Genomic DNA, 19,610 nt, shown 5'->3' on the forward strand with positions numbered 1-19,610 from the left:
AGTGGGAGGACTTTCCCCAGGGAATCAGTCAGCAGGGAAGACGTAGCTATCCAACTGGAGAAATGCATAGGGACATTAAACTACTACAATGAAGCTGGAGTACACAGATACCTGCAGCACACACACTTCAACATGCTCTCTGAAACCGTACGGCTATGCCAGCCTGACAATACAGTACAGAATACTAGAAAATAATTGGCCTTAAAACATTCCAAACTAGCTTCTCCAGGATGTTACTCAACAGAAGTGTGTGAAGACAAGAGAGGTGGTCTATCTAAACTTCAGCTACAGATATGGCATTTAGCAGACGCTTTTATCRAAAGCAAGTTACTGTCATGCATGCATACATTTTAAATATGGGTGGCCCTGGGAATCAAACCCACAACCCTGGTGGTGCAATCACCATGCTCTACCAACTGAGACATAAAGCCATGTCAAACAAGTTAGGAAGCATGTAGTCAATATACATGGAGTTACCCTTTCCCTGTCCTCCCTCCCATCTACTGCTGGTCTAAATACACACTTCACAGGCAGCCTGAGCTGAGCCTGCTCCATAATTACCAGCAGCTTCCTGTGCCTAACCCTGGTCTATGACACACTACATCCCCTGGCTGATCACTGTCAGGGGGGGAAGCGGGGGGGACATGTTCCCYGCATTCATTATTTAGAGCAGAGCTTTATGGATGCTTTTAGTGTTCTCTGCTGAGTTCTACCCAAGTAATGATTCTACAGCGCACAGCAGTGAAAGCCAACTTAAATGACTCCGTAACAGAATAAGAATCCCTTTGGCTGACTTTCATTGGGAAAATCTCAGATAGTAATAGTGTCAGACAGTGATGTAAAAAGAGAGAGGTGGCAAGTGAAATGCGGAACATGCGGTCAGATGCCTGTGTCATGAGTCCATATGCATGTCACTCCACCATGATGTCTCTCTCTCTCCTCTTTGGCAGATCTGCTCTAGAAAACCCTGCTTCTGGTCAAGAGGGACACACCAACTGATGTGTGTGTCTTAGTGAGCCTATGCACCATTACACTGACTTGAAGAAATACAACTTTCTGAAGTAGAACTTGCTGCATAGAGACRGCGTGTGTGTGATTCTGAGAGCTGTGTCTCAGAGATCTTTACGGTAGGGCTGGACTAGCGCCAAGCTGGCAGTTAAATCCCATCTTGGATCAGCAGGTTTGGTTGCAAGCTACCCTGGCAACAGCAGGTGACTGTAGACACGCAATGGCAGACAGACAGCACTACTCAAGAACAGGGACACATGGGAGGTGACAGAGCCCAGTGTGTTCAGGAGGATTAGATGAGGACACACAGACGCAACTTAGGAAAGGTAACCGCTTGCCATTATGGAGGGAGCAAGGGCAACAGCCAGCAGGCGAATCAAGAGTCTATTAGTCACTAGTTATAGTAAAACAAGCGCACATTCACCAGAATAATAGTGGATATAGGCTGGCTTGCGGGGAGAACATGCCAACCATTGACAATGAGTAAAAAGGAGTTGACATGATACTGAACAGACTGGCACTCAGGCTTGCAAGACCTGATGCAATTGAATCACTAAGAATAGAGAACTTCTTTGTACAGACCACCCAACCACCACACAATCTCAGCAGCTTTACCCACACACTCCTCAAACAGCACTACATGCCAACAGAATCTGTATTGTGTATTCTGTGTGTATAGAAACTTACACAACACATGCATCCAGTTCATCTGTAAACATGTGAATGGTAACTGTCAAGTGAATGGTACCCTGTCCGTGTGCACTGACTGCAGTGCAGTGCCATACTCTAGCCCTTTGTTCTAAAATACTAACCTAAGGTGACTAAAAGCATCCGCATGCTTCCCAGCCAAAGCAGTTCGTTAGAGTTCGTGCATACAGTACCAGTCAAAAGTTTGGACACACCTACTCATTCAAGGGTTTTTATTTTTTACATTGTAGAATAATAGAAGACATCAAAACTTTGAAATAATATATCAAGATTATCCTACCAACAGGACATTAAAACCGAATGTCTWATGTTTTACAGAGTCGTAGCTGAACGACGACYCGGATAATATAGAGCTGGTGGGATTTTCCATGCATCGGCAGGACAGAGAAGCAACGTCTGGTAAGATGAGGGTTGGGGGTCTGTGTCCATTTGTCAATAACAGCTGGTGAGTGATGTCTAATATTTAAGAAGTCGAGGTATTGCTTGCCTGAGGTAGAGTACCTTATGATAAACTGTAGACCACAATATCTACCAAGAGAGTTCACATCTATATTATTCATAGCCATCTATTTACAACCACAAACCGATGCTGGCACGAAGACCGCACTCGACCAGCTGTATAAGGCCATAAGKAAACAAGAAAATGTTCATCCAGAGGCAGCGCTCTTAGTGGCCGGGGACTTTAATGCAGTGAAACTTAAATCCATTTTACTTCATTTCTACCAGCATGACACATGTGCAACCAGAAGATAAAAAAATTAAAAAGAATAATACATTTAAATAAATAAATAAAAACTCTAGACCACCTTTACTCCACACACAGAGACGCGTACAAAGCTCCCCCTCGACCTCCATTTGGCAAATCTGACCATAATCCTCCTGATTCCTGCTTACAAGCAAAAACTAAGGCAGGAAGCACCAGTTACTCCCACAATACGGAAGTGGTCAGATGACGCGGATGCTACGCTAAGGGACTGTTTTTCTAGCACAGACTGGAATATGTTCCGGGATTCATCCAATGGCATTGAGGAGTATTCCACCTCGGTCATTGGCTCAATCAATAAGTGCATCGACGACGTCGTCCCCACAGTGACCGTATGTACATATCCCAACCAGAAGCCATAGATTATAGGCAACATCCGCATCGAGCTAAAGGCTAGAGCTGCCACTTTCAAGGAGCCGGACGCTAATCCGGATGCTAAGAAATGCCCCTATGCCCTCAGACGAACCATCAAACAGGCAAAGCATCAATACAGGATTAAGATTGAATCCTACTATACCGGCTCTGGCACTCGTCGGATGTGGCAGGGCTTGAAAACGATTATGCACTACAAAGGGAAACCCAGCTGCGAGCTGCACAGTGACGTGAGCCTACCAGGAGAGTTTAACCCCTTTTATGCTCGCTTCGAGGCAAGCAACACAGAAGTATGCATGAGAGCACAATCTGTTACGGACAAAAGTGTGATAACGCTCTCCGTAGCCGATGTGAGTAAGACAGGTCAACATTCACAAGGCCACGGGGCCAGACGGATTACCAGGACGTCAACTGGCAAGTGTCTTCACTGACATTTTCAACCTCTCCCTGACTGAGTCTAAAATACCTACAGTTGAAGTCGGAAGTTCACACACACTTAGGTTGGAGTCACTTAAACTCGTTTTTCATCCACTCCACAAATTTCTCAGTGCAATACAGTTAAAGTCGGAAGTTTACATACACCTTAGCCAAACACATTTAAACTCAGTTCGCCTGGCTCGTTGCGAACTGTGTGAAGACCATTTCTTCCTAACAAAGACCGAAATTAATTTGCCAGAATTTTACATAATTATAACACAACATTGAAGGTTGTGCAATTTGTTTTTCAAACACTCCACAAATTTCATGTTAACAAACTATAGTTTTGGCAAGTCGGTTAGGACATCTACTTTGTGCATGACACAAGTAATTTTTCCAACAATTGTTTACAGACAGATTAGTCTGTTTAGTCACTGTATTTTTTTATTTTTTATTTTTTATTTCACCTTTATTTAACCAGGTAGGCTAGTTGAGAACAAGTTCTCATTTGCAACTGCGACCTGGCCAAGATAAAGCATAGCAGTGTGAACAGACAACAACACAGAGTTACACATGGAGTAAACAATAAACAAGTCAATAACATGGTAGAAAAAAAGAAAAAAAGAGAATCTATATACAATGTGTGCAAAAGGCATGAGGAGGTAGGCAATAAATCAGATAATTACAATTTAGCAGATTAACACTGGAGTGGTAAATCATCAGATGATCATGTGCAAGTAGAGATACTGGTGTGCAAAAAAAGCAGAAAAGGAAATAAAAGCAGTATGGGGAGGGTGAGGTAGGTAAATTGGGTGGGCTATATACCGATGGACTATGTACAGCTGCAGCAGTATCACAATTCCAGTTGGTCAGAAGTTTACATATACTAAGTTGACTGTGCCTTTAAACAGCTTAGAAAATTCCAGAAAATTATGTCATGGCTTTAAAAGCTTCTGATAGGCTATGACAACATTTGAGTCACTTGGGAGACCTTGTGAAGGTGCTGGAGGAAACAGGTACAAAAGTATCTATATCCACAGTAAAACGAGTCCTATAATCGACATAACTCGAAAGGCCTCTCAGCAAGGAAGAAGCCACTGCTCCAAAACCGCCATAAAAAAGCCAGACTACGGTTTACAACTGCACAAAGGGACAAAGATCATACTTTTTTGGAAAAATGTTCTCTGATCTGATTACACAAAAATAGAACTGTTTGGCCATAATGACCATCGTTATGTTTGGAGGAAAAATGGGGAGGCTTGCAAGCCCGAAGAACACCATCCCAACCGTGAAGCACYGGGGTGGCAGCATCATGTGGGGGTGCTTTGCTGCAGGAGGGACTGGTGCACTTCACAAAATAGATGACATCATGAGGGAGGAAAATTATGTGGATATATTGAAGCAACATCAAGACATCAGTCAGGAAGTTAAAGCTTGGTCGCAAATGGGTCTTCCAAATGGACAATGABCCCAAGCATACTTCCAAAGTTGTGGCAAAATGGCTTAAGGACAACAAAGTCAAGGTATTGGAGTGGCCATCACAAAGCCCTGACCTCAATCCCATAGAAAATTTGTGGGCAGAACTGAAAAAGCGTGTGCGAGCAAGAAGGCCTTACAAACCTGACTCAGTTACACAAGCTCTGTCAGGAGGAATGGGCCAACACTCACCCAACTTATTGTGGGAAGCTTGTGGAAGGCTACCCGAAACATTTGACTCAAGTTAAACCATTTAAAGGCAATGCTACCAAATACTAATTGAGTGTATGTAAACTTCTGACCCACTGGGAATATGATGAAAGAAATAAAAGCTGAAGTAAATCATTCGTTCTACTATTATTCTGACATTTCACATTCTTAAAATAAAGTGGTGATCCTAACTGACCTAAGACAGGGAATTTTTACACGGATTAAATGTCAGAAATTGTGATGTATTTGGCTAAGGTGTATGTAAACTTCCGACTTCAACTGTACATGTTTCAAGCAGACCACCATAGTCACCGAGCCCTAGGAAGCGAAGGTAACGTGCCTAAATGATTACCGCCCTGTAGCACTCACGTCGGTAGCCATGAAGTGCTTAGAAAGGCTGGTCATGGCTCACAACAGTATCATCCCGGGTAAACCTAGACACACTCCAATTCGCATACCGCCCCAACAGATCTCAATCGCACTCCACACTGCCCTTTTCCACCTGGACAAAAGGAACACCTACATGAGAATGCTATTCATTGACCTCAGCTCAGAGTTCAAAACCATAGTGCCCACAAAGCTAAGGACCCTGGGACAAAACAACTCCCTCTGCAACTGGATCCTGGGACTTCCTGATGGGCCACCCCAGGTGGTAAGGGTAGGCAACAACACGTCTGACACGCTGATCCTCAACACTGGGGCCCTCAGGGGTGTGTGCTTAGTCCCCTCGTGTACTCCCACGACTGCGTGGCCAAACACGCACTAYCAACGATGAGACTGCCTATTTTCTTTTAACTTTTTTAAAGTAGGCAAGTCAGTTATGAACAAATTCTTATTTACAATGACGGCCTAGGAACAGTGGGTTAATTACCTTGTTCATGGGCAGAACAACTTACTTTTACATTCTCAGCTCGGGGATTCGAACTTGCAACCTTTCGGTTACTAGCCCAACGCTCTAACCACTAGGCTACCCTGCCACATCATGGTCCAAACACACCAAGACAGTCGTGAAGTGGGCACGAGAACATTTTTAAAAACTTTTCCCTTTGTCATTATGGGGTATTGTTTGTAGATTGAGGGGGAAAAAACAATTTAATACATTTTAGAACAAAGCTATAACGTAACAAAATGTGGAAAAAGTGAAGTAGTCTGAATACTTTCTGAATGCACTGCATCTTCGATTAATTATTACAATTTTGAGGAAGTGTATACTGGCTACGGCCAGTACTAATGATGTTTTTTTCTAGTTTTTCAAGCAACTATCAATTAAGGGCACACTTGAGCACACTTGTTTGGTTCAGCTAACCAGCCTAATTGTGTTTGCGAGCATTGCAAAATAAAATGTACACACGTTATTCAATCAATTAATCTAAACTGCTTGCGCGCGCGTCTGCGTAGCCAGGAGTTAAAGTCCAGCCTCTTCTATCCATCTACTTGTTGGTTTTTAACGAGCATGCTAACCCATGTGGGTGATTGAAAGATTAATGAGGTCCACACTCCACTCCAGTTGATGGCGCTAATGCATCGCCAAAGTTGGTTGCCAACCACCATATGAAATCCACAGGAGCCGAATCAACAACCTCTGCATCATTCAAGACTATACAAAATCAAAGTTGTCGTCACATGCGCCGAATACAATTACAAGCACTTAACCAACAAAGCAGTTAAGAGAAATGTGTTAATTAAAAAAATTGATAAAAAAATAACAAACTGTTTAAGAGCAGCAGTAAAATAACAGCAGAGGTACAATGTGAGGGGGCACCAGTTAGTCGAGGTAATTGAGATAACATGTACATGACAATGCAAATAGTCTGGGTAAGCATTTGATTAGCTGTTCAGGACTCTTATGGCTTGGGGGTGGAAGATGTCAAGAAGCATTTTGGACCAAGACTTGGTGCTCTGGTACCACTTGCCGTGTGGTAGCAGAGAGAACAGTCGATGACTAGGGTGGCTGGAGTCTGACAATTTTTAGGGCCTTCCTCTGACACCGCCTGGTATAGAGGCCCTGGATGGCAGGAAGCTTGGCCCCAGTGAGATACTGGGCTCTACGCATTACCCTCTGTAGTGCCTTGCGGTCGGAGGCCGAGCAGTTGCCATACCAGGCAGTGATGCAACCGGTCAAGATGCTCTCGATGGTGAAGCTGTAAAACTTTGAAGATCTGATGACCCATGCCAAATCTTTTCAGTCTCCTGATGGGGAATAGGCGTTGTCGTGCACTCTTCACGACTGTCTTAGTCTGTTTGGACCATGATAGTTTGTTGGTGATGTGGACACCAAGGAACTTGAAGCTCTCAACCTGCTCCACTACAGCCCAGTCGATGAGAATGGGGGTGTGCTCGGTCATCCTTTTCCTGTAGTCCACAATCATCTCCTTTGTCTTGATCACGTTGAGGGAGAGGTTGTTATCCTGGCACCACACAACCAGGTCTCTGACCTCCTCCCTTTAGGCTGTTTCATCGTTGTAGGTGATCAAGCCTACCACTGTTGTGTCGTCTGCAAACTTAATGATGGTGTTGGAGTCGTGCTTGGCCATGCAGTCATGGGTGAACAGGGAGTATAGGAGGGGCCCCCTTGTTGAGGATCAGTGTGGCAGATGTGTTGTTACCTACCCTTACCACCTGGGGGCGGCCCATCAGGAAGTCCAGGATCCAGTTGCAGAGGGAGGTATTGAGTCCCAGGGTCCTTAGCTTAGTGATATGCTTTGAGGGCACTATGGTGTTGAACACTGAGCTATAGTCAATGAATAGCATTCTCACGTAGGTGTTCTTTTTGTCCAGGTGGAAAAAGGGCAGTGCAATTGCATCATCTGTGGATCTGTTGGGGTGGTATGCAAATTGGAGTGGGTCTTGGGTTACTGGGATAATGGTGTTGATGTGAGCCATGACCAGCCTTTCAAAGCACTTCATGGCTACAGACGTGAGTGCTACGGGTCAGTAGTCATTTATCCTTAGTATCTTGGGCACAGGGACCTATGGTAGTCTGCTTAAAACATGTTGGTATTACAGACTCGGACAGGGACAGGATGAAAATGTCAGTGATCTCACTTGCCAGTTGGTCAGCGCATGCTCGGAGTACACATCCTGGTAATCCGTTTGGCCCCATGGCCTTGTGAATGTTGACCTGTTTAAAAGGTCTTACATCGGATACAAAGAGCGTGATCGCACAGTCATCTGGAACAGCTGGTGCTCTCATGCATGTTTCAGTGTTGCTTGCCTCGAAGCGAGCATAGAAGTAATTTAGCTCATCTGGTAGGCTCGTGTCACTGGGCAGCTCGTGGCTGTGCTTCCCTTTGTAGTCTGTAATAGTTTGCAGGCCCTGCCACATTCGACGAGAGTCGGAGCCGGTGTAGTACGATTCAATCCTAGTCCTCAGACGAACCATCAAACGCTTTGCCTGTTTGATGGTTCGTCTGAGTGCATCGCAGGATTTCTTATAAGTGTAAGAATATTTTCAAAGATAAATACACAACGTAGAGGACTAAAAGTCAATAGAACTAAAGGTCAAAAGGACTAAAAGTCAATAGAGTACTAACGATTAATGGAAATAGTGTTTTTTCTGTAATAGGGAATTAATGATCAATGGGTCAGAGACATMGGAGGAATTTCAGTCTGGGACTCATAGCTACATGGCAAGTTCTCATTGGTCCAAATTGTTTATACATTGAACCTGAAACAGGATACTTGATATTTGYCCATTGGCCCAGTTTTATTGCAAGGAATTCTAATTGGTCAACCACAGGCTAGGGCTAAGTTATAAAGAACATCCCATCCCTTTGTTCTGTGGAGAATCACAGGAGAGAATCACTGAGGACAGGGGAGAATAAACATATARCTCCCCGCATGATTTGTCATCTTTGAATAAACCCATTTTACTCCCCTGATTTTCTTTGGGGTCTGTGTTATTGAAGAGTAACATAAACTGCTAGCAGTTAGAGTCCCGGAGGGTCAGAGTCACGCTCCTTGAATGCAACAGCTCTACCCTTTAACCCAGTGTGGATGTTGCCTGTAATCCATGGCTTCTGGTTGGGGTATGTATGTACGGTCACTGTGGGGACGACGTCATCTGTGCTAGCAAAACAGTCCTGTAGCTTAGCATCTCCGTCTTCTGACCACTTATTATTGACCGAGTAACTGGTGATTCCTGCTTTAGTTTTATCTGCTAAGTAGGAATAAGGAGGATAGAATTATGGTCAGATTTGCCAAATGGAGGGTGAGGGAGAGCTTTGTACGTGTGTCTCTGTGTGTATAGCAAAGGTGGTGTAATTTTTTCTCTCTGGTTGCACATGTAAAATGCTGGTAGAAATTAGGTCAAATGGATTTAAGTTTCCCTGCATTAAAGTCCCCGGCCACTAGGAGCACCGCCTCTGGATGAGGCAGTTTTTAATCTTTGCTTTGCTGTAATAAAGGCTTTACACTTTTTTTTCGTAAAAAAAAAAAAACAGCCTCTGGTATTATTTAAGATTTATTTAGTGTTATTAACACTGTTCCAAATTGTCCGGAAAATAAAAATACTAATAATGCTCCTTTTTCTTGATCTCATTATTACTATTATTATGATCATCATTATAATAATAATGTCATTATTATTAGTAGGCTTAGTACAGCAGCCTTGTATAACCACCATTGAGCTGTAGACCTAAGAGCGCATCCCGTTGTCTTTCTCCAGAGTCTTAATACGGTAACGTACTTAGGCCTATATTTCAACACTCATAGGTTACTGTATCAGTCATTCAATCGTTCACGTCATCACACAGCATACGAAGTCATTCATGATTTGAAATGCAATCAAGCATTTGTTTTAAAATAAAATAAAGTGAGCCTTGAATAATTAGCTTAGACAATAAATAAACCGTTCCATTTCAGAAATTGTATTCACGAATGAATGCGACTGTTTTTAGTCTTTGATATAAAGGCATAGCAAAAAAACATTACAACAGACTCTCTGGTACACTTATAAAAGGTAGTGTTGTTCCAAACAGTCAGAAAAATGATATTGTAATGTAACAGCACCTGTTTGGCACACATAATATGCATGCAGAGCGTGCTACTTATTTTTCTTGATCTCCAGTATTTTCCACAACTAGTCAAATTAATTCCACAGATCGGACTTCGCCTTTACCTCATGAGCAACCAGTAGACTGCACCCATTTCGATGTTCAGAGTTTATTATAACCAATTTATTGATGTGATTATGATATGCTATACAGTGTAGGTCAGGCCCTATTGGTCACATGCATGCGATGCATACATGTCACGTAAAGACAGTAAGGGTTGAGGGAATGTTTTTCCTAAACAAAATTAGGGATTTCGGTAACAGAACTCTTCAGTCAGAAATGGCTGTAATTATGTTGCAGCTTCAGCAACACGTACAGCGCAATAAACACCATGGTGGAGAAAGACAACGGGTGCTTGTCACACAGTCACTCGCTGTCTTTTTTTTTTTTAASACAGCGTAGCAAGTCAGCCTGGCCAGGCACAATCAAATCAATTGCTGGTCGGACTCCCTCTAGTCATCTGTGTATCTTAACTATTTAATCAAACAGTGTGCTTAAAGCATCAGACAAGCTCAGTGAATATAGTTGATTTGACTAAAACACATAGGATGTTTCTACATGTGGAAAAACCCAGAGCAGTGTCTGTTCCTTATACAATCCACAGATCAAATGTTGCTTGTAGCCAGACATCTAAAATAACAGTACTTTTGATACATATTATAATTCAGAAATGTTCACAAGTTGTTCACTGTTTTCACAAGAGACAGACTGACACACATTTTCTGTTTTGACTGAGTTWCACCACCTTTGCAAAATTAAACATTTTGACCAATCGATTTCTCAAAATAACAGACGACTCTTGGTAGACAAAGATTTTTGGGGGGTTGGGGACAGCCCTAGATTAATAAAAAGAAAAAACTAAAAAACTAACTAAGTTTCCCCTTTTAACTGTGGATTACTTGTCAGAGTAGAGAACACACGATTTTGTATGACAGAAAATGGATCAAAATTCTAGAAAGATCCAGCAACAAAAAAATGATCTGCATTCAAAGTAAAACAAATGTTTTCTTCCCAGGACAAATTAGTCAGCAACAACAAGCTAAGTAAATGTCCATGAATTTTGCGTGTTTCGACCTGACCACAAATGAATATAGTTGGTTCGCAGTTGGTTTTTGGCATTTTAACCTGCGTGTCATGAAAGCGTCTGGTGGGGAMAGACAAAATCAACATTCACGTGCGGAGCCGATTTGGTGAAGCTGTCAGAAAGAACCCGTCACTGACTAGGAGGAAGAATCATAGGGTAACAGATTAGCTCAAATACTGTAGGTTTAAATGTGACAAATGGCCTAACACTACGTTTTCCGTGAATGGAGCATCCGGTCTGTCAAATACACTCATCTCTAAGAACACTTCTGGAACTCTGACTGGTTGCATCACACAACAATAAGCATGCAGAGAGGCCAGTCTGTTACATTATAGTCTATGGACTTACGTATCCATAGTTTTTGTTGTTCCAATTAGATGATGATGATACAGTACAATATAGGGTAGCTTAAACATGACTCATCCATTTTTGAGCAAGAAGGTTAACCCCCCTACAACAACTGCTCCTGGGCGCCGATGATGTGGACATCGATTAAGGCACATCTCTGATTCAGAGGGGTTGGTTTAAATACGGAAGTCACATTTCGGGTTGAATGCATTCAGTTGTGCAACTGACTAGTTATCCCCTTTCCGCCCTTCCCTATTCCCAATGAGCACAACTTTATAGTACTGCAGGAAAGAATAATCCTGCTTTCTCTCCAACTGCCTCAAAGCAGATGATCTAAAGTGGGCTTAAAGAGTAGACATTGTTTACCATGGGTGGCCCACTTTGGTGCTGAAACCTGGCTGAGTGGGTGTGTTGACACTAGAGGGCGACCGATTAAATCGGCTTGTCCGATTAATTAGGGCCGATTTCAAGTTTTCATAACAATCAGTAATCTGCATTTTTGGARGCCGATTATGGCCGATTACATTGCACTCCACGAGGAGACTGTGTGGCAGGCTAACCACCTGTTACGCGAGTGCAGCAAGGAGCCAAGGTAAGGTGCTAGCTAGCATTAAACTTATCTTGTAAAAAAAACAATAAATCTTAACATAATCACTAGTTAACTACACATGGTTGATGATATTACTAGTTTATCTAGCTTGTTCTGCGTTGTATATAATCGATGCGGTGCCTGTTAATTTATCATTGAATCACAGCCTACTTCGCCAAACGGGTGATGATTTAACAAACGCATTCGCAAAAAATGCACTGTCATTGCACCAATGTACCTAACCATAAACATCAATGGCTTCCTTAAAATGAATACACAWGTATATATTTTTTTAAACTGCATATTTAGTTCAAAGAAATTCATGCTAGCAGGCAATATTAACTAGGGAAATTGTGTCACTTCTCTTGCGTTCTGTGCAAGCAGAGTCAGGGTATATGCAGCCGCTCGTTACGTGTGAAGACCACTTCTTCCTAACAAAGACCGTAATTAATTTGCCAGAATTGTACATAATTATGACATAACATTGAAGGTTGAGCAATGTAACAGCAATATGTAGACTTATGGATGCCACCAGTTCGATAAAATACAAAACGGTTCCGTAATTCACAGCAGCAGGCTCATAAGCATTCATTCAGACATCACTTTCCTGCGTTTGTCAGCAGCTCTTCGCAATGCTTGAAGCACAGCGCCGTTTATGACTTCAAGCCTATCAACTCCTGAGATTTGGCTGCCAATACTACAGTGCCTATAAGAACATCCAATAGTCAAAGGTATATGAAAACAAAATGGTAGAGAGAGAAATAGTCCTAAAAATTCCTATAACTACTACAACCTAAAACTTCTTAACTGGGAATATTGAAGACTCATGTTAAAAGGAACCACCAGCTTTCATATGTTCTGAGCAAGGAACTTAAACGTTAGCTTTTTAACATGGCACATATTGCACTTTTACTTTTCTCCAACACTATGTTTTTGCATTATTTAAACCAAATTGTACATGTTTCATAATTTATTTGAGATTAAATTGGTTTATATATATATATATATATATATATATATATATATAAAATGCAAATGAATTACTTAAAAATCATACAATGTGATTTTCTGGATTTTTGAAAAAAATCAGACCTCTACATGCTTTGTAATTAGGAAAACGGCAGTGTATCAAATACTTGTTCTCCCCACTGTATATAAAAAAAGTTTAAAAATCGGCTGATTAATCGGTATCGCCTTTTTTTGGTCCTCCAATAAATCGGTATCGGCGTTGAAAAATCATAATCGATTGACCTCTAATTGACACCTCCCATATGTTCAGCAGTGGACAGAGGGGGCAGTTACACTGAACACATCAAGTTAGAGCGACTTAAAGGAGCAATTAGGGTTAAGTGCCTTGCTCAAAAGGCACACACCAATATTTTGCTTAGTTAGCGCTGGGATTCGAACCAGCGACCTTTAGTTTACTGGCCCAACACTCTTAACCACTAAGCTACCTGCCGCTTCCTTACTTAACTGACTCCTTACTTAACGGACTGCTGTCAGTTGGTCCAAAGTGTCTCCATGGCATCTACTTTGAAAGACACTGAATGGGGATAATTTCATGCAGAAATTAGTACAATACAGTTGATAATCCACACTAAAGATTAAATAGGCCTCTCTTATGCCATTGAAAGAGGGCAAAAAGTGTTTCCTGTCCCGGCTGGGATTAAAAGGAATGCTGGTGCCAGATACACCCTGCTCAGTTAAAGTTCTAGTAGACTAGACTGTAGTGTAAATGACAATGTCAAAAGTGAAATTAGCTGATATTAAAAAATATATTTTAAAAAATAGATAAAATGTAATAATAGAGGCTTAAAGCCTCATCTAACTGCTATACTTTTACCACTTTTCCTCTCAAGTCCTTATGATAGTCTGCTATCATGGCACACAGTAGGCTATTCTGTGGTTGAGTGATGCCTCCATTCATCGCAGAGCACATCAGTGCTTGGCTAATGGCAGGACTAGAGACTGAGGGAGGAGAGTACTCCTGGTATATTCCAGAGAGCTGCCTGCAACAGATGAGGGGGTGGTGGTTAATAGGTTGAATCGGGCTTCGCCAGCCGCCACCCCCCCAGAGAGTACTCCCTACCCACGATGACACAGACAGCTTGCACTACCTACGGACACTAGATAGGACCCACTTCCCATACATCATGCACCAGTAAACATTAAACACCCACGTAGTCCATAACTCAACTTACACAAAACACTTTTTTTTAAAGAAAAGTCTTTACCCCTAGTTTATAGTAATCAGAAGGATATGATGGTTTTTGTTGCGGTGCTATAGGGATCTGTCTCCTAGGAGTGTTTACCCGGTTTGGCTGCCTGGACTAAGCACAGCAGACTATGGCGCTGATGCAGGTATCCATTGACTGGCAAAAGCAGCCCCTTCCTCTCCCTTATAACAAATCAGTCAAGCTTATCTTGGGTGCTCTGCAAAACTACCAGATCAAGTTGATCTGAATATAAAAGCTGTGAGTGCTAGTCAATGTGTATGGTGGTACTCCTAAAAAAWATATATATAGGAGGCCATTAGCCTGGTTGTCATGGTTCTTTTTACTGACAGCTGCATGCTATACCTCTAACATACATGGGTAGCTAGATAGCTAAACTAAGTGCCTCAGTTTCAGACCATCTGTAACGTTACAGTACTTGCCTAGCTGACCAAACTCCACAGTGAAGGGACTTTCTGATGAACTCCACAACTTCCTTCACCGTGAAGTTCAGTCAYCTAGCTACTACCCGCCCAACAATTATCTGCAGTAGCTAGATATTGCAACGTTATTGGGAGATCTCAAAACCCTGGTTGATAATACCCACCAAACGACCTATGTAGCTAGTCGTAACGTTAGTATGACACAATGCTAACTTGACAATAAGTTTAACAGCCAGCCTTCTCACCCCCCCAAAAAATAATTTAAAAAACACATTATCAAAGTTAGTTAACTAGCTAGAAATGTTATTAAATATACTTTTAGCTAACGTTAACTTCTATCTAGCCAGTATCGTTAGCCAGTTACCTAGCCACTTCAGTATTATGAAGCAAACAAGGACACCTGATAGTTTACCTTTGCTAAKTAACCAGAACACGTATTTCGCGGTACCTTTCACAACCTAACYTTACTTAACTAGCGGGTGGCTTTGGTTAGCTAGTTTGTTAACTGCTAAACTAACGTTAACTAGCTAGTGTGGTAACCAGAGCTGTGCATACTGTAGTTACTGTAAAGCGTCAAGAAGCTAGCTAGCGTTAGCTGCTTTAACTGACTAACTACACTAGTTAATCCAAGAACCCATTTTAACTGGTTGTTAACTAGCCAGTTAGAATGTGCATTTGTCGTTTAGGTAGTCAGCTAGTTAAATCTACATCGGCCAAGTTGGCTAGCAAGCACAGCCACCCCAACTTTGCGTCTGCTACTCGGCTTCAACGGTTGCAGTGTGTTCACAGCAACACAAAGCTTCTCAAAACAACTCCTAGCGAGGGAAAAACCAATCGAGACATGAGAAATGACATACGAACGTAACTTACCATCGCTTCGCTTTATTTCAACGTACACGCCGACGACGATTTTCCCAAAACTACCCACCATTCTTCATTAGTGTAGAGTATCCTGAAAGATGTTGACTTTTTGTGTTTGAAATAAATCTACTTTGACCGGAGGATGCATGGAGCAGCCAGCCAGAGAAATAAGGGATTTCAATAGTTACCACAGCCACAAAGTCAGAGTTGGATACATAGTAAAAATAGAAAACTAAAATTATATTTTTGGTATTCCTTTAGGGGTAGGTTTAAAATCACATTTTAAGACGATAAATTGTAGAAATGGGCGATTTTTTATTTTATTTTTTACTAGTGACGATCAGAAATAAGTGACCAAACGTGTATGCACATAGTCAAATTGTTAATAAAATATAAATGCTTTATGAAGTGTCAAGCAGACACTTTCGCCATCCATACTGCTGCACATAACATAGCCTGGTCCAAGATCAATGTGTTCTTGCCAATACCAACTCCATTGCTGTGTTTGTTTGGCATCACAAGTTGGCATTATAGCACACAGACTATGCACAGGCATTCTGTTAACATCTGACCCCAGTCTAGAGTGATTTGTTCTTGCAATCATGTTTCAGGCACATGCCATTTCAGATYTAATTCTTCAGGTACTTTTTCAAAGTAAACTGCTTCTCTTTACTGTATCTCAGSTGTTTCCAGTGTGAAGTAATTGGTAGCTTGTTAAACTATTTTCAAAGTAGTGTCCCCACCACTAAGTCAGACAGACAGTCAGTGACTAAATAATTATGCAGTCAAGAAAATACAAATGCCCCGCCCCCAAAAAATAGGCCTACCTGAGTAAAACATATTTTAGGCGACCAGGGGAGAACCTAACCTCTTGATTGGTGTTGTACTAAGGTCAGAGAACCTATTCCCACACCTCACCGACAAGACCTTCCCCCTGTACTGCTGTTGGGACACTCTTGATCGCTGCACCAGGGTGTCATTCCACTTCAAACGCCAATGTGAATGGTGCATTAAAGTTTCTCGTCCTAAAGCAGTCAACGAAGAACAGCTGGTAGGGTTTAATGAATGTTAAACACACATATTTTGTGTTATGAGGTTTTATCAATGACAGGTTACAAGGGGATTTCCTCAAACTTACAAAAAAGTTTACATAATGATCAAAAATGTATAAGGCCACGTGTCTCTACAGCTATTCAAGTGAAGTATCAACATAGAACTTTKCAAATCTGCTAGCGAGGATAAAGAAATGCATGTGAAAACCAAATCAGAGTTCACTCAAAATCTTGAATAATTCATATATAATTGCTGCAATTAACATTTTTTTTTTTTTATTTCACCTTTATTTAACCAGGTAGGCTAGTTGAGAACAAGTTCTCATTTGCAACTGCACCTGGCCAAGATAAAGCATAGCAGTGTGAACAGACAACAACACAGAGTTACACATGGAGTAAACAATAAACAAGTCAATAACATGGTAAAAAAAAAAAAAATCTATATACAATGTGTGCAAAAGCATGAGGTAGGCAATAAATCGAATAATTACAATTTAGCAATTAACACGTGGATGATAAATCATCAGATGATCATTGCAAGAAGAGAGCGAGAGTTGCACCCCTTCGAAAAAACCTACACTCGATCCCTCCGATGTCAACAACTACAACCAGTATCCCTTCTTTCTTTTCTCTCCAAAACTCTTGAACTGCCGTCCTTGGCCAGCTCTCCTGCTATCTCTCTCAGAATGACCTTCTTGATCCAAATCAGTCAGGTTTCAAGACTAGTCATTCAACTGAGACTGCTCTTCTCTGTGTCACGCGAGGCGCTCCGCACTGCTAAAGCTAACTCTCTCTCCTCTGCTCTCATCCTTCTAGACCTATCGGCTGCCTTTGTACTGTGAACCATCATATCCTCCTCTCCACCCTCTCCGAGCTGGGCATCTCCGGCGCGGCCCACGCTTGGATTGCGTCCTACCTGACAGGTCGCTCCTACCAGGTGGCGTGGCGAGAATCTGTCTCCGCACCACGTGCTCTCACCACTGGTGTCCCCCAGGCTCTGTTCTAGGCCCTCTCCTATTCTCGCTATACACCAAGTCACTTGGCTCTGTCATATCCTCACATGGTCTCTCCTATCATTGCTATGCAGACGACACACAATTAATCTTCTCCTTTCCCCCCTCTGATAACCAGGTGGTGAATCGCATCTCTGCATGTCTGGCAGACATATCAGTGTGGATGACGGATCACCACCTCAAGCTGAACCTCGGCAAGACGAGGCTGCTCTTCCCCCGGGAAGGACTGCCCGTTCCATGATCTCGCCATCACGGTTGACAACTCCATTGTGTCCTCCTCCAGAGTGCTAAGAACCTTGGCGTGATCCTGGACAACACCCTGTCGTTCTCAACTAACATCAAGCGGGACCCGTTCCTGTAGGTTCATGCTCTACAACATTCGCAGAGTACGACCCTGCCTCACGCAGGAAGCGGCGCAGGTCCTAATCCAGGCACTTGTCATCTCCCGTGGATTACTGCAACTCGCTGTTGGCTGGGCTCCCTGCCTGTCCATTAAACCCCTACAACTCATCCAGAACGCCGCAGCCCGTCTGGTGTTCAACTTTCCCAAGTTCTCTCACGTCACCCCGCTCCTCCGCTCTCTCCACTGGCTTCCAGTTGAAGCTCGCATCCGCTACAAGACCATGGTGCTTGCCTACGGAGCTGTGAGGGAACGGCACCTCCTCGTACCTTCAGGCTCTGATCAGCCCTACACCCAAACAAGGGCACTGCGTTCATCCACCTCTGGCCTGCTCGCCTCCCTACCTCTGAGGAAGTACAGTTCCCGCTCAGCCCAGTCAAAACTGTTCGCTGCTCTGGCACCCCAATGGTGGAACAAACTCCCTCACGACGCCAAGTCAGCGGAGTCAATCACCACCTTCCGGAGACACCTGAAACCCCACCTCTTTAAGGAATACCTAGGATAGGATAAAGTAATCCTTCTAACCCCCCCCTTAAAAGAGTTAGATGCACTATTGTAAAGTGGTTTCCACTGGATATCATAAAGTGAATGCACACAATTTGTAAGTCGCTCTGGATAAGAGCGTCTGCTAAATGACTTAAATGTAAATGTAAATGTAAGAATACTGGTGTGCAAAAGAGCAGAAAAGTAAATAAATAAAAGCAGTATGGGGGTGAGGTAGGTAAATTGGGTGGGATTTACAGATGGACTATGTACAGCTGCAGCGATCGGTTAGCTGCTCGGTAGCAGATTTTTAAAGTTGTTGAGGGAGATAAAAGTCTCCAACTTCAGAGATTTTTGCAATTCGTTCCAGGCGCAGGCAGCAGAGAACTGGAAGGAAAGGCGTCCAAATTAGGTTTTGGCTTTAGGGATGATCAGTGAGATACACCTGCTGGGCGCGTGCTGCGGTGGGTGTAGCCATCGTGACCAGTGAACTGAGATAAGGCGGCACTTTACCTAGCATAGCCTTGTAGATGACCTGGAGCCAGTGGGTCTGACGACGAACATGTAGCGAGGGCCAGCCGACTAGGGCATACAGGTCGCAGTGGTGGGTCGTATAAGGTGCTTTAGTAACAAAACGAATGGCACTGTATAAACTGCATCCAGTTTGCCGAGTAGAGTATTGGAAGCTATTTTGTAGATGACATCGCCGAAGTCGAGGATCGGTAGGATAGTCAGTTTTACTAGGTAAGTTTGGGCGCGTGAGGAAGGAGGCTTTGTTGCGGAATAGAAAGCCGATTCTTGATTTGATTTTGGATTGGAGATGTTTGATATGAGTCTGGAAGGAGAGTTTGCAGTCTAGCCAGACACCTAGGTACTTATAGATGTCCACATATTCTAGGTCGGAACCGTCCAGGTGTGATGCTAGTCGGGCGGCTCGGGGCAGGCAGCGAACGGTTGAAAAGCATGCATTGGTTTTACTAGCGTTTAAGAGCAGTTGGAGGCACGGAAGGAGTGTTGTATGGCATTGAAGCTCGTTTAGGTTAGATAGCACAGTGTCCAAAAGGGCCGGAAGTATATAGAATGGTGTCGTCTGCGTAGAGGTGGATCAGGGAATCG

General features: G+C 42.8%; 1 protein-coding gene across 8 annotated transcripts in view; it reads right to left on the reverse strand.

Moving 5' to 3' along the window:
- Window positions 1-15,712, reverse strand: part of LOC111957711 (kinesin-like protein KIF2A) — a 33,501-nt gene extending 17,789 nt beyond the window's left edge. For all 8 annotated transcript variants that reach the window (XM_023978663.2, XM_070436858.1, XM_070436857.1 and 5 more), the window contains exon 1: window positions 15,556-15,712. In XM_023978663.2, the coding sequence (XP_023834431.1) occupies window positions 15,556-15,616 (61 nt within the window). In that variant the 5' untranslated portion in view covers window positions 15,617-15,712. The remainder of the gene's footprint in view (window positions 1-15,555) is intronic.
- Window positions 15,713-19,610: the final 3,898 nt, after the last annotated feature.

The sequence above is a fragment of the Salvelinus sp. IW2-2015 genome, linkage group LG33, assembly GCF_002910315.2.
Source record: "Salvelinus sp. IW2-2015 linkage group LG33, ASM291031v2, whole genome shotgun sequence".
Taxonomy (NCBI): Eukaryota; Metazoa; Chordata; class Actinopteri; order Salmoniformes; family Salmonidae; genus Salvelinus; species Salvelinus sp. IW2-2015.